The sequence below is a fragment of the Penicilliopsis zonata genome (genome assembly GCF_001890105.1).
Source record: "Penicilliopsis zonata CBS 506.65 unplaced genomic scaffold ASPZOscaffold_11, whole genome shotgun sequence".
NCBI classification, from domain to species: Eukaryota; Fungi; Ascomycota; class Eurotiomycetes; order Eurotiales; family Aspergillaceae; genus Penicilliopsis; species Penicilliopsis zonata.
The window spans coordinates 692,222-706,409 of record NW_019208920.1 but is presented as its reverse complement, the minus strand read 5'-3'; the positions used below and the strand labels follow the sequence as shown (position 1 = coordinate 706,409).

At 52.7% G+C, this 14,188-nt stretch overlaps 3 protein-coding genes across 3 annotated transcripts; 2 read left to right on the top strand and 1 right to left on the bottom strand.

Moving 5' to 3' along the window:
• The first annotated feature begins 2,620 nt into the window (after positions 1 to 2,620).
• Positions 2,621 to 4,365, top strand: ASPZODRAFT_134120 (hypothetical protein). The gene is made up of 3 exons (XM_022723439.1): positions 2,621 to 3,189; positions 3,256 to 4,082; positions 4,137 to 4,365. Exons 1-3 carry the CDS (start codon positions 2,734 to 2,736, stop codon positions 4,327 to 4,329), a joined length of 1,476 nt encoding a protein of 491 aa, XP_022579974.1. The 5' UTR covers positions 2,621 to 2,733; the 3' UTR covers positions 4,330 to 4,365.
• Positions 4,366 to 5,780: 1,415 nt separating this feature from the next.
• On the top strand, positions 5,781 to 7,494 carry ASPZODRAFT_26811 (hypothetical protein; the record flags this gene model as incomplete). Its single annotated transcript, XM_022728064.1, has 2 exons — positions 5,781 to 7,169; positions 7,240 to 7,494. The coding sequence occupies exons 1-2, from the start codon at positions 5,886 to 5,888 to the stop codon at positions 7,492 to 7,494; spliced, it is 1,539 nt and encodes a 512-aa protein (XP_022579973.1). The 5' UTR covers positions 5,781 to 5,885.
• Positions 7,495 to 8,197: 703 nt separating this feature from the next.
• ASPZODRAFT_70008 (hypothetical protein) lies at positions 8,198 to 10,026 on the bottom strand (the record flags this gene model as incomplete). Its single annotated transcript, XM_022729632.1, has 4 exons — positions 8,198 to 8,990; positions 9,072 to 9,651; positions 9,703 to 9,870; positions 9,951 to 10,026. 4 exons carry the CDS (start codon positions 10,024 to 10,026, stop codon positions 8,198 to 8,200), a joined length of 1,617 nt encoding a protein of 538 aa, XP_022579972.1.
• Positions 10,027 to 14,188: the final 4,162 nt, after the last annotated feature.

Genomic DNA, 14,188 nt, shown 5'->3' with positions numbered 1-14,188 from the left:
AATAAATCAGACGGGAGTCAGTCCGAGGGGGTCCAAACAAGATGATAACAAAAGCGGGCACGAGACCAGCCTTGTTCAGTTAGCCGCGTCTGACGAGGGAAGGACGGTGCAGGGGAGAGAAGGGCAAGGGACGAGCGCGGGCCAGGATTGTTTTATACTCATCTCGAGCCCCAAGCAGCTCTGCAACTAACCCGAAAAGATAGGGGGGGTCTAGAAGAGGAGCAAAACAAAAACCCCCCCCAAGTAAAAAAAAAAGTCAAGCCAAAAAGACAGCAACCAACAGTACGAAAGATCCATGAGGATGGCATGCAACCCTTAGTTAGCTACAGCGCTACACTCCGCCAGGTGGAGCTAAAGTTGTTCGGTCGGTTCTCACCGAGCGAGGTTAGCGTTGGGGCCGGGGAAGACAGTAGGAGTAAGGTATGTACGGAGTACTGATACTGACAGTGGGCACTGATAGTGGACACTGGCACTGAGACAGTGGTAGTACATAGTAGGTACATACCTTGGGGACTGTCCATGTATGTAGTACATTGGCCGTGGCTTCAATTGGAAGCCTGAAGGGATCATCGAGTGGCAACTGCACGCAGCATCCTCCAGGCCTCGTAATGGCTACCTACTCCCTAGAGAGCTCCAGCGTACATGATGACTCTCTGCGCTGTCGTAGGCTGAGCAGGCTCCCTCTGTCGGACAAGGATGCGCGTTCATCAGTTCTCGGACAGGCCGAGAGACTGGAAGCTCTGGAGGAGTGGCGCGCATCGCGGTCTCTGCTCGAAGGGACTGGCTGGATTGTCGATGCTGGAGCAAGCTGGAGCAAGCTGGATCAAGCTGGATCAAGCTGGATCAAGCTGGATCAAGCACTGGTGCCGTCGCAGCCAAAGTCCTGCAACCTATGAGGAATTGAAGGGGCCTGGGGAAGTCGGCCACGGTCCACCACGTGCCCGCACGTGCCTTGGCGACTGGGCGACGGCCTCGGGCGGTCACCCGTTCTTGCCTTACAGGATATTTCATATTATTATTATTATTATTATTATTATTATTTTATTATTATTATTAAGAACAAGACTTCCATTATGGAGCCTTTACTACATATTGTTTGGTCCCAGTGGAACGTTCTTACCTACTCTTACTGCCTGTACCGGGATCCGGCAGGGCACATGCACACTTGAAATGAGGAGTGGAGTAAGAAGTTTGGTAGATACTGTACCTACTACATAGTACGGAGTAGTTCATGTGAACGGATTAAAGGTATTTTGATAAGATGATACACAGACAGATAAACTCTATCAATCTTATTTGTGGAAGACATTATCAGACTGTTACCTTAGGTAGTTACCTACCTTCAGGTACCTACCAGGTACGGCTAGATATCTCACAGTACCAGGTAGGTAGGTACCATTACTATAGATAAGTAGAGTACTACCTACTGCTCACTCCTGTCTACCATGATCAATATCCACGCGTGGGTTGACGCCATCTACTAAGCACGGGAATCCTCCGCCAACACGAGGCCACGCGCTGGTGACCCCGATTCAGGGAGTTCTCCGTACACCCAAATCAACTCCCAGTCTCTAGTGGCGAGGCGCATCTTGAAGCCTTTCTAATGAAGACCACGATTTGGCCCACGTGCAGATCGAGGCGTTCCGCCTCCCTGTCGGAAGTTTTGCGCTGTCATGCAACAGATTTAAGAACCGCGTTTTGGCCCGACTAATAAGAATACCTACTAACGAGTCACTAGTCAAATTAGATAGTCTACGAGTACTATTAGACCCAGTGGACTGCCACATAAGTACCTACTAAGTACCTCTAGGTACTAGGTACCTAACCTAGTATGCCGAAACTATGCATTCCATAAACTTAAATTCGTTCACAAGCACATGTCAATTGCTACTGCCGGAGTACGACTTCACGACCGCGTTTCCTCTGTATGCTCCGAGTCAAATATTCAACGCCTCGCGTCGGAGCACTTCCTTCCTGGAACTCTAATTTTCCAGACTCGTTGGCAGTTTGTGCCGACATTATCGACAGCCACAAGACCTGAGAAACGTGTGCCTCGACAGTCTACCTAGTGTCTACGTAGCTGACCGCTATATAATTAAAGAAGGTATACGTCCCCTTTCCCCTATCGCTGTACTAACTTTCTGTTTCTTTGTTTCGAATTTATTCTTATTCTACCCATGTTAATAGAGCGTACCCCTGCCCTATAAGACAGAAGGATGGTTAAGCATGTAGATACAATTTGACCAGTCTAGAACCTATTCATATCAAGACTATCATATCAAGTATATCAAGATATCATATCAAGTGCTATTACTGTATATCAAGTACTCCGTACTAGGTTCAAGTCCAGCACTTGTGTAGACTACTAACTATAGATTCTCGGAGAGATCCGATGCGTCTTGCTCATGCTAAGGCCAGTGCTAAGACTCAGCCCTGCATGAACTTGTTTAATTAATCGAGCCAGAGTTGACCAGGTCAACTGGTGATGACAGCTGTACCTCAAAAAGTAAACAACAGACTAATATATGCCGGAATGGAAAAACTTTCTGCCAGCTCAGCTCAGGCGGTGATCCCATCCCGATTCCCAACTCTCCGCCTGGCGACCACCAAACAAGATAGTCAGCTCTCATCTGCCTGTATCCAACGTTCGCTCTCTCCTTCGTAATCACATCGCTCCGTTCCTTCTTGTCAACCTAGCAGGTTCCTGCCTCCCCCGCGCGAGTCTCGACCACCATGGGGTCCGATCCGCAGTACATCACCTTCCCCGACCTGACCCTCGCCCAAGATGTCTTCAACCTCTCCAACTCGTCGTGCTCGCCGGCCGTGCAGAAAAAGTCGCTGAAGAAGCTTCAAGATGCCATCTCCGAGCACAAGATGGCTCCCTTCTATCGCTTTCTCGCTCACCCCGTCGACGGCATCCTGAACCCCTCCGGCGAGGGAGTTCCGCAGCATCCATCCACCACGGCAAAACCCATCCTCACATCCAGCATGCTGGCTTCCCGGAAGTCGCTGCAGAAGATCGATTTCCCCTGGGATGAAGCTCTCTACCAGTCGTTGCTGGATGATAACCAGAAGGAGCTAGAGACCTTTCAGAAGGAAGAAGACGAGGCGGAGGAGGCCGCGGGAGAAACAGAGGTCCTGGCCGCGAGGGGGAAGCGCGCCGAGTTCTGGGCGCGAGTAGGAGACAAGGTCAGTCTTTTCTCTTTTCTTCTCTTCTTCTTTTTTCGTATGTGAATTGTCTAAACTTTGATGCAGGACAAATCCATCGAATCGCTTGAAGCCCTGCTCGAAAAGACTTCGTTCCTCGGCACAAAGATCGACATCGTGCTTGCCATGATCCGGATCGGGCTTTTCTTTGGAGACTCATTCTCTGTAAAGAAGAATCTGGAGAGAGCCAACACCTTGGTCGAGAGTGGCGGTGACTGGGACCGGAGGAACCGCCTCAAGGCCTACCGAGGCCTGCATCTTCTTACCGTCCGTTCCTACAGTGTTGCTGCTCCTCTGCTTCTGGACAGCCTGTCAACCTTTACGAGCTACGAGCTCTGCAGCTACTCGGCGCTGGTGGTCTACTCGGTCCTTGCCGGGTCTCTGGCCCTCAAGCGAGTCGACTTCAAGGCCAAGGTGGTGGATGCCCCCGAAATCAAGGCCATCCTGGGTGATGGCGAGGACCGTCTTGCTGCCCTGACCGGCAGCGTGTCTGCCGGGCCCTCCGCTCAGGATGAGGACATGAAGGATGCCCCTACGTCGACCGCCACCCCGGGGACAGCCACCACGATCGTCAACCTCACGACATTCGGGACCGGCTCTGGGAACCAGGCCGAGATCGAAACCCCGATGGACTTTTCACCTCTGTCCAACTTAGTCAACAGCCTCTACAATGGTAACTACCGCTCATTTTTCACCGCTCTGGCGGCCGTGGAGGATCAATTTCTCACCCAGGACCGCTACCTCCACGAACACCGGGCTTGGTTTGTCCGGGAGATGCGGCTGCGCGCCTACCAGCAGCTTCTTCAGAGCTACCGGGTGGTCGGTCTGACCAGCATGGCCAATGACTTTGGTGTCACCGTCGACTTTTTGGATCGGTATGCTCTCTCTTTCTCTTACAACTTATCCTGTTTATGTAGCTAAATTTTCAGCGACCTGGCCAAGTTCATCGCAAGCAACCGGATAGCATGCACCATTGACCGAGTCAACGGGATCATCGAGACCAACCGGCCAGATGACAAGAACAAGCAATATGCGGATGTGGTGAAGCATGGCGACTCTCTGATCACAAAGCTGCAGAAGTACGGCCAGGCTGTACGGCTGCGTGGCAGTGAGCGGAGCTGAGTCTTGACGACTTTTTCTCCCCCCCCCCCAATCCCGTTCTAGAGCAAAAGCAATGCAAGCTGCTGTACCACTAGACGTAATGAAGATGCACGACCATTCGGTCAAGTCCTTGGAAGTTTTAAGCATGTAGCCAAAAGGTAGTCTTTTCGTAGGATTATTTTTATAGAAAGACTGGGGAGCCTCTCCATCCTTAATATATGGTCTAGTAGCAGGTCTGTAATATATATTATTCAATTAATTATATATGTAGTAGGGCCTCTAGTATCTTAATACTTTGAACAGAAATAAATAAAAACCTAGTAGATTAAAATATTATTGTCATATAGAAAAGGTAGTTAAGTACCTGGTATTATGAGAAGTTATATCTTCTAGGAATAAACTGTCCACAACTTTCTCCCTCTTTGCACTCACTGTACAGAGTAGTATTCTTCACCACGCCAGCACCAGCACCACCAACACTACTACTACTACTACTACTACTCAGTATTAATCTATGGCACAAACCATCATGTGAGACCCTGGGTTCCCCCCAGTTCCATGGCTTTCTCCTGGTCCCCCCAGGTTTTGCTGCCAAGGTACGACTGGTATCCAATTGACCATCCCCCATTACTCTGTACTTCCAATTTTCTTGAAGACGATTGACGGCGATTGACCCAACCAGGATAGAAACAGCCGCCGTCAGGGATGACCCTCTTCTCCCTTTCTCTCCTCCCCCCCTCCCTGTCTCTCGCCATTCGCTCGACTGCCCGTGGTAAGATGTGCTGCAGTGGAGAGAGCCCCAGGCATCCAGACGCTGACTCAGCAGGCATGCCCAATGGCGGCGTCTGCATTCCTCACCGCCCCCGACTTCTCCCATCGCCGTCTTCCGAGCCTCGCAGCGCGCCCCCCCCCCCCAAAAAAAACCACCGTCAGTTTGTGGTGGCTCAACCAACTGCTTTGCTTACTCGTCGTGACACCTGTGGAGAAATCGCGCAGTGCGGATGCTACACAGAAATATGACCCTGTCCGTTAAGCTCGCCGTTGGCGTCCGATCTACGGCGCTACGATCCTCGATTCCCCGACGGAACGCGTGGTCCCAGTCGTGCCGCCCCTTCAATGCCAGTGTCCCGCTCGGGAAGCCTGCCGGGGGCTCGAGGGTGTTATCGTCAGGTATGGACAGTTCGGCTCGGATCCCTGCGCTACGGTGGTTGCCTTCTTCCTTTGGCTGTGTTTCGCTGTCTGGGGCTTTACTCGATGTTTCTGCCGATTGCTTTGCTTTGATTGCTTTTTTCCCCCTTCTCCTTCCCCCACTCCTCCAATCATGCCAGGACGTCTCGTGTTCGATCATACGTTGGTGGCCAATGCCCACCCCCCCCTTCTTCTTTCCCCCCCTTCACTATCTCTCTGACTCCCCGCTCGTGGGGTCGTCCCCGCGGCTTGTCAGTCATACTCCGGAGTACAAATACCGGGGACGTTACCTGCACCTTTTGAATGAGAGAGAGCCCTTTCAATACAACTTGTCTTGAACTACCTCACCTTCTGACTCTCTCTCTCTCTCTCGGGATTTAGATTTGAAGATGTCGACTGTGACCGGCACCACGACCACCGGCACCAACACCAGCAGCAGCATCCTGTCGATTGCGCCCAAGCGGGACTTATCGACGAGCACCGATGTGCGCCGGCTGGCGCTGCAGCACGTCAACCCCAACGTACGCAAGGCCAAGTATGCGGTGCGTGGCGAGCTCGCGGTGAAGGCAGAAGAATACCGGGTCCGCCTGACCGAGGGCGACAAGAGCCTGCCCTTTGACAGCGTTATCTTCGCCAACATCGGCAACCCGCAGCAGCTCGACCAGAAGCCCATCACCTTCTTCCGCCAGGTGCTCAGTCTGCTGGAGAACCCCACGCTGCTCGAACAGCCGGAAGTCCTCAAGACCGCGTTTGGGTACCAGCAGGATGCCGTGGACCGGGCCCAGACGTTGCTTCAGGAGGTCCAGAGCGTCGGCGCCTACAGCCACAGCCAAGGGGCCCCCGCCATCCGGGCCAGCGTGGCCAAGTTCATCGAAGAGCGGGATGGGTTCCCCGCCAACCCGCAGGACCTGTTCCTCTGTGCCGGGGCGTCGTCGGGCGTCAGCACGCTGCTCAACGTCATGTGCGACTCCCCCAACTCCGGCGTGCTGGTCCCCATCCCCCAGTATCCCCTCTACACGGCAACCCTGTCGCTCCTGGACGCGCAGTGCGTGCCGTACTATCTTGAGGAACACAAGGCCTGGGGCACCGACATCGACGCGATCCGCTCGTCTCTCCAGATGGCCAAGGCCGAGGGCACCGACGTGCGCTCGATCGTGGTGATCAACCCGGGCAACCCGACGGGCGCCTCGCTCAGCGCCGACGACATCAAGAGCGTGCTCGACATCGCGGCCGAGGAGAGGCTGATCGTCATCGCCGACGAGGTCTACCAGACCAACGTCTTCTCCGGCGAGTTCATCTCGTTCAAGAAGCGCCTCCGCCAGCTTCAACACGAGGTTCCCGGCAAGTACGACCACGTCGAGCTGGCCTCGCTGCACAGCGTCTCCAAGGGGATGGTCGGCGAATGCGGCCACCGCGGCGGCTACTTCGAACTCGTCGGCTTCGACCCCTTGGTCGTCGAGCAGATCTACAAGTTTGTCAGCATCATGCTCTGCCCGCCCGTCATCGGCCAATGTCTCGTCGAGCTCATGGTTAACCCGCCCAAGCCCGGCCAGCCCAGCCACGACCTCTACAACAAAGAGTACTCCGGTATCCGGACCGGTCTGCACCAACGCGCCCTCGCCCTGTATGAAGCCTTCAAGCGTATGGATGGTGTCGAATGCCAAGAACCTCAAGTATATCCCCCTTATCTCTTACTATCTCTTCCTATCTCTTACGTAAAGCCAAGTAACTAAACATATCCAGGGCTCCATGTATCTCTTCCCAACGATCACCCTCCCCGCCAAAGCCATCGAAGCCGCCCACGCCGCAAACCGCGCCCCAGACGAGTTCTACTGTCTGCGTCTGCTGGACGCCACGGGCGTGTGCGTCGTCCCGGGCTCCGGCTTCGGCCAAAAGGCCAACACCCTACACTTCCGCACTACTTTCCTGGCCCCGGGCACTGCCTGGGTGGAGCGCATTGTCAAGTTCCATGCCGAGTTTATGGAGGAGTATAAATAGATGATAGAATATAACCTACATACACTACTACATATACATAATACCACTTACTAAATATACTATATAACTATTACTTTTCTCCATGTCTAAAGTAATACAGCCTGTGAACTATTTCTTAAATAGATATCTAACGTCATGCTAAAATAATCTCTACCCTGCATGTAGTGAAAGAAGCTTCGCTAAGACTCCTGCAGCTGCACACTCACCGCTATCTACTACCCACCTAGGCAAGGCATGGGATACTATTATTGCCATCAAACTGTATTCTGTGCTGTGACTATAGGTCAGATGATTTCTTACAGGTACGTAACCTTAATGCAAAGCTTCACCGCTAATTCGCTCTCCCTGTCTGATGTCATTGTACTGATTGAATTTGGGGAGTATCAGATGTAGGCTTATGTACAAGTGTGGTGCGTGGCATATTCAAGGGCATCGATCTAGGGAGCACAAAGACAGCGCGGAAAGAGGAAGCCTAGGAGAGGAAGGAAGCCTAGACAAGAGAAGAACAGTTTACTGGTATCAATACAATGGATGGAATTTCAATGGAATCAATGCTATATGAATTCGCACGGCTAAATTAGCATAATATCAGGCATGGTTTATCATCATCTCTCATCAGGGTCATCAGACGGTGTGGAGGTGGTGGTAAGGGGCCAACAGGCCAAGCAAGCTACTCGATTGCCGCGACGACCGGGATATCATATCATACCCACGACGAGCGGTAGAACTGCTCTTCCGCCGAGGTGGGGAGCGGGTCGAACAACGCAGCGGGCCAGACGGGCTCGACCGCCGCGGTTGTCGTGCCACTGGTCGTGGCAGTCGTCAGGGGCACGCTGGCCACAGGGGTGGATATAGGCTCGTAGCTTTGCGTCTGCGACATGACATAGGCCGTCGGTGTCGGAAGCGATTTGACGTCCATGGCCATCGTGGCCTGCAGCTGGTGCTCCAGGGCGGCGGTTGACTCGTTGGCCGACTTGAGGAAGTCGTCGATACTGATCGAGTCCAGGTTCGTTGACGACAGCAACTGCGCCTGGGGCAGGCCGATAAACGACGAGGCTGAGCTGAGGCGCAAGTGGTCGACATCCGAGCCCTCACTGACGCTGTGCAGATCCTGCAGATCGTTCGCGGCCGTGGGACCCAGACCCGAGAACGGCCCCCATTCGTCCACCTCCGAGGTGTCCCCAGACGACGAGGGCGCTGGTAACCCGGTCGGGTAATTGCAGTCCATACTAGCGTACGACGGGGCCTGTGTGCTTGTCGTGGGCGGGACGTCCGAGGCGTACAGAGGAAAACTCGACCAATCAACAGGCGGGGCGCTGAAGGCAGCCGAGCGCAGGGCAAAGTCGGTATCGGGAGAGGTGAAGTACTGCTCGTTGTATGGATCTTGGTACGCCAGACAGGAGATCGGAGAGGTGGTGGTGGTCGTCGTCGTTGAAAAAGAGAAGGCGGAAATGTTCATTGGAGGCACGCTGGTGACGATCTGTTCTAGCGGCAGCCTCTCAAAGGGACCTGCCGTGGTAGCAGAAGAGTTCGATTCCTCTTGCGGGGATTGCTGCTGCTGCTCAAGGGGAGCTGACGCTAACGGACGCGGTGGTGGGGTGAACGTGTCAAGGAAGGACGAGAGTTCAAGTGGCGGGATCGGGTTCGTCACATCCTCTAGCGCGGTGATGGGGACACTGTCGGGGGAACCATGTTCGGATTTGACGAGACGGGGCGGCGACACACCGGTCAACTGCTCGAGATGGTCGGCAATATTACTTGTCTTGTTATTGTTGCTGTGGTGTTGCTGGTGGTGATGGCTGCCGGTGCTGGTGTTCTCACCCATCAAGGAGGTCGACGGCAGAGAGGGCAGATGGTCCATGGAGCGACGAGCGATATCTGCGGTGGAATGGACGGTATGGGACCGAGGGATGGTGTAGGGCATTCCACACTTGTGTGCCATGTCATTGTGCTTGTGGGCGGGCTTGTGGTGACCATCACGGAAGACGGTGAGCGTGCTGTCAGACTTGGTCGAGGTGAGCAAGGGCTTCTTCGTCTCCGAGAGAGCGGACGGTTGGGGCAGGCCCGCCTCGGGAACAGGATCTAGATGGTGTTCTTTCTTCAGAGCACAGGAGCAGCGCTGGCCATGTGAGCAGCTACAGCGCGGCCGGGAATCCTCTGTGATGGGAGATCAGAAATGGAGGGGGGCAACAAGTTTCAACCAAACACCATCGTGCTCACTCTTGTCCGAGTCTGGATCACTCTTGTGACCATGGCTCTTCTTCTTGTCCCCGCACTCGCACTTGACGTGGGTTGTTCGTGACTTGCGTAGGCCGCGGCAGTGAGTACATTGGGAGACTGGCCGGCCTTTCTTGTTGATGTGGGTCAAAGGGCGGTCTGCACGCAGCGGCAGGTCAGCTCAGCTTCTCGATCGATCCCGGCTGCATCGAGGGGCAATCAAATCAGGGACCACGTACCACTATGGTGACAGCTGCTGACACGGTGACCCCGGACGCAAGCTTCACAAGCCCACTTCTCGCCATCAATAAGCATCGTCGCGGTTTACTACTGCGAGTACATGCGATGATTCGCGAGAGGATCCAGACAGAAAAAAAAAAGTGAAATGAAATGAGATAAAAATGATTGTCCTAAGAAGACAATCACAAGGAAAACAATCAGATGGTCTAATGAGAGGGTGAATGGCCTAAGGAATAACCATTCACTCTACCAGACTCAAGAGGGGGGGTTCGGTGGTAACTGTGTCACACACAGCAGTGCAATCGAGGAGGACGAATTGGCGATTCGACCGATCAGGAGTGTCAGAGTAAAACCAAGCCAGGGTATCTTCGAAAGCAAGTCCCAAACGCCGTTGTTATTATTGTTCTTGATGAATTTTGTATAGATTTTCCCGCTCGCTCAAGTTGTCTTGTCTGAGGGCTGTACTGCTTCGAACAGGATGCGGGCAGCGCGAGAGCTGGACTGGACTGGACAACGCAACCAGGAACAGGCACACCGAGAATCGAGAACAGATTCGCGAGAGAGGGAAGGGGGGGCCAAAGCCTACGCACCGTTTGGCGCCGGCCGTGAGACAGGACACCAAGTACCGGTAGTGGCGGCCAGAATAGAAAGCGCGGGCGATCGCTGGCGGCGACGAGTCGAGTGATGGTTCAACCCTGTGAGAGAAAGAAGGAGAGGAAACGGGGGGGAGGGCGAGGGCGGGAAGAAGTAGTCGGTTGCTTGGGGGGGCGCAGGCAGGGCCGGCGGTAACGCTGATACCAGGTACTGTAACGGAGTCGAAGGGGGGGAGACGTGGCAGCCACTGCCAGCCAGCAGCCCAGGGATAGACTCGGTACAGTACCAATACGGGCTGAAAGTTACTGCACTGATGGGTCGTATGGGCTGCCGTTGGAAAGGTGGAAAACCGAAAAAAATGGGAAAAATGGGAAAAAAAGAAGGGCAAAGGATGGGAGGGGCGCACCACCTGGCAGAAGTTTGGTTCAGGTTCTAGGTTCAGGTTCAGGCTCCAGTCTCCTGAAAAGAAAGGTCGAGGTACGGGGCAATTATTCTATCTGGTCAAGAAATCGCTAACCATCAAGTAGGCAGGTCAAGGCCTCCACCCCGCCAGCAGCGAGTGGCTGCCCTTTGTTGCTGCGTGTCGTGTCTCGAGTCTTCGACCGATCGGTCATACAGGGCCATGCACCTTGCACAAGAATGGAATGCTTGTTGGTCCACCGACTCGAATAATGGTCCGGATAAGAACTGTCTACAACCGTACTCTGGTATTTTAGCTGTACGTGTTCACGTATGGAGTACAGAGGCCTCTGCTACATTTGCTACATACCCACTTTCCGGGCCATTACTGTCCTTTTCTTTTTCCAAAAATTTCTAAAAAAAAAAAAAAAAGAAAGAAACAAAACCATATTGCTTCGGAGTTCACTTTGTTTTTAGGTTTACAGTGTACGGAGAACCAACACAGTGCCACAAGGCGGCCAGAGTTGGCTCTTGGTGTTGTACCGGCAACCCGACGCGGCGCAGTCGAGAATTCGAGTTTCAGCCTCGTCTGAAAGACCATGTCGGATAGCCATGACGGGCACCGATTCCTGTCGTCGTCAGCCTGCCAGACAATCCTGTTTCGTGGCGCAGGTGAATCGGCGCCGTATCCCTTTCAACCCACGCAAGGGATGGGAATAGATGAGGGCATGGCAAACTCGGGGCTACCAGACAAAGACGAACGAGAAGAAAAAAAAAAGAGAGTTGTCTCTCTCTCTCCGGGTTTCATACCCTATCTGTGGGAACCAAAAGGAAACTGGAGAAAGGCCCGCTCATTGCCCCCACTCCACTGCACGGAGGAAACCTAGAGGCCGATCCGATTACGAAACCCTGGGGCTGCCACTGGGTACACCGTCTGTACCTAGTCGGTCTGAGCAAGGCGGGTTGAGCTCACATCGTGGCCTCACGCGAGATGCGTTCTGTGTGATGTTTGGGTCGAATCGCCGAATCCTGCCTGGGTCTCCGAGTTCCAACATTCCGTTCAACCGAATTGGCCACTGGAGGCTGCAAGGTTCGCATGACTGTACATGTACAGCGAGCGTACCCCGTACTCATGGAGGTAGCGACGGAGTAACCAAGTTATCAAGTCCCCTACTCCGTCGAGAGGCTATTCAGAATCTACCTAACAATCACTCTTCGTCGATTCCTAGGAACAGACGGGGTAGGTAGGACAGACGTACGTCTTTCGCTCCGAAATATTCCTGGTGCCCAGCCTTCTAGAAGAGCCCTTTTGTCTTCCATGCATCCCGCTAGACATCTGTTCTGGCTGGCTATTGGTAGGAACTGCACAGATGGAATGATTGACATGCTGACGGGACCCCGAGGTACTCCTAAAAGTATGTACTGGGTATTCATGTAGTATGTCTATCTAGAAACTAACTATAGAATCACTATTCTCAGTAGTAGCTGCTCTAGAGAGTCAATATATTTTGTACAGAAGTATACAGATAACTCTTTCATGGTAGACCTATTCCGATTCTTCACGAGTGTACCCTTGGGTACCTGTATAGAAGTCCTTCGTACTATCCCGTATAGGCCCCGATCGCCAGGACCGTCGCGAACTAGACAATTAGTCGGGCGATTAGCTTATGCCTGTACATCCTGGAGAGCCATGACGTACATATCAAGTAGATCAGTAAAGTAGGTACCTAATATAGTATACAGTATTTTACCAGGTGTCCAGGCAATTCCTTGTGGTACTTGCTTTGCGCATGATGTTTAATAAGCTGTCTCCAGGCTCATAAAGTAGCCAGACAGACAGACTATATACTGATACCAGCTTAATAAAATTGGCTTACAAGAATACTGGGTTAGAGAGGTCTTTTCTTCGGAACAATTAGTATCGGGGTTCGATATTTAACCCGTAGAAGACAGGTTCAAAACCCGCACTCCGTATTGCGCTACCTAATCCCTGTTCAATAGGGATATTCCATTGGTAGTCCTATGTGCGATGCTTGTTTAGGTTGGATCACAAGTGGCATGACTCCAAGGCTGGTTATAAGCTGAGAGAGTCTATTATTCATAGTTACCAGGTCAAAGAGCAAAGTCGACTAACGCAGTACTACTTGGTTAGAAATCCCTTGATGTGCTGCCAGAAGGAACCGGGGATATTTAAATTCAAGGATAGGAACTCGTTGAATGAGTCAATCCATCGAGTATGCAGCGCAGCCATATCTCGAGAAGACCAGGGGTGTCTAGCGAAGATATCAATACCCCCCTGCTATCTGTATTCAATGTCACTGCATTGGTGTCGTCTGAATTTTTGTATCTTTAAATAGGATTAGATGATCAACAATATTGTCTTTTCAATCATGGATTGAGGACGTTCGTTTTATATTGTGTTCTGACGTATATTTCTCCTGTCCCACGGTCCTGTCTTCCAACTAATTAGCATATTGTCTCTTCTGATACGGTATGAGGATATAGGTGATTATGACTGAAAGTACGAGCTTGTCATACAGCAGAAGCACCATTAGGCAGCCCTTGGCCTAGAGGTGCTTCGGCAAGAGGTCCTCGCAGTCTCAACCCTCAAATCGAGATTATCCACCACCTACTTTCTCCCCGCTTAGACTCATAATGTATGAAAGATCAGCGGCAAGTTGGAATCAATAGAAACTATTCAATATAGGGATAAAGACAACCATGTGTCGTGCGTGGAGAAAGTTGTCGCGGGCGAGTTCTCTCCGCAGTGGTGAGATCACCACCAGCAGAGAAATCGTGTCTTATTGAGTAGAGACGACAGCCCTCCCCTGCTCACCATATCGGCTTCAAGCCTTCGTAGAAACCTTCTAGCTGCTCCAGCCTCGTCTCTCTTCCCCTTCCTCTCGAGTCTTGAAGTCCCACGATGTGGTCGGGGTCGGTGGGAAATAGTATTAATCCGCCGCTGGACGCAGAAACAAAAAGCCGGATCTCCGCGTCGGCGCGATTCATCCGCAGGATAAGAACAAGAGTCCGTCTCGGCCGCAGAAAGCCTTCTTCAGCAGGCATGAGAAATGGCCTCGCCGGGCGTGCGACCGACGACGATGTTTGCTGTGTCCTGTTCACTGCGCCCGAGAGCCCTCGGCGCTAAGCTCACTCTGCTTCTCCCCGCCCTGCGAAATTTAGCCTGTAAAATCTGCGCTCCGTCGCGTCGCTCCCTCCGACAACTTTCCTCTCTTCCCTACAC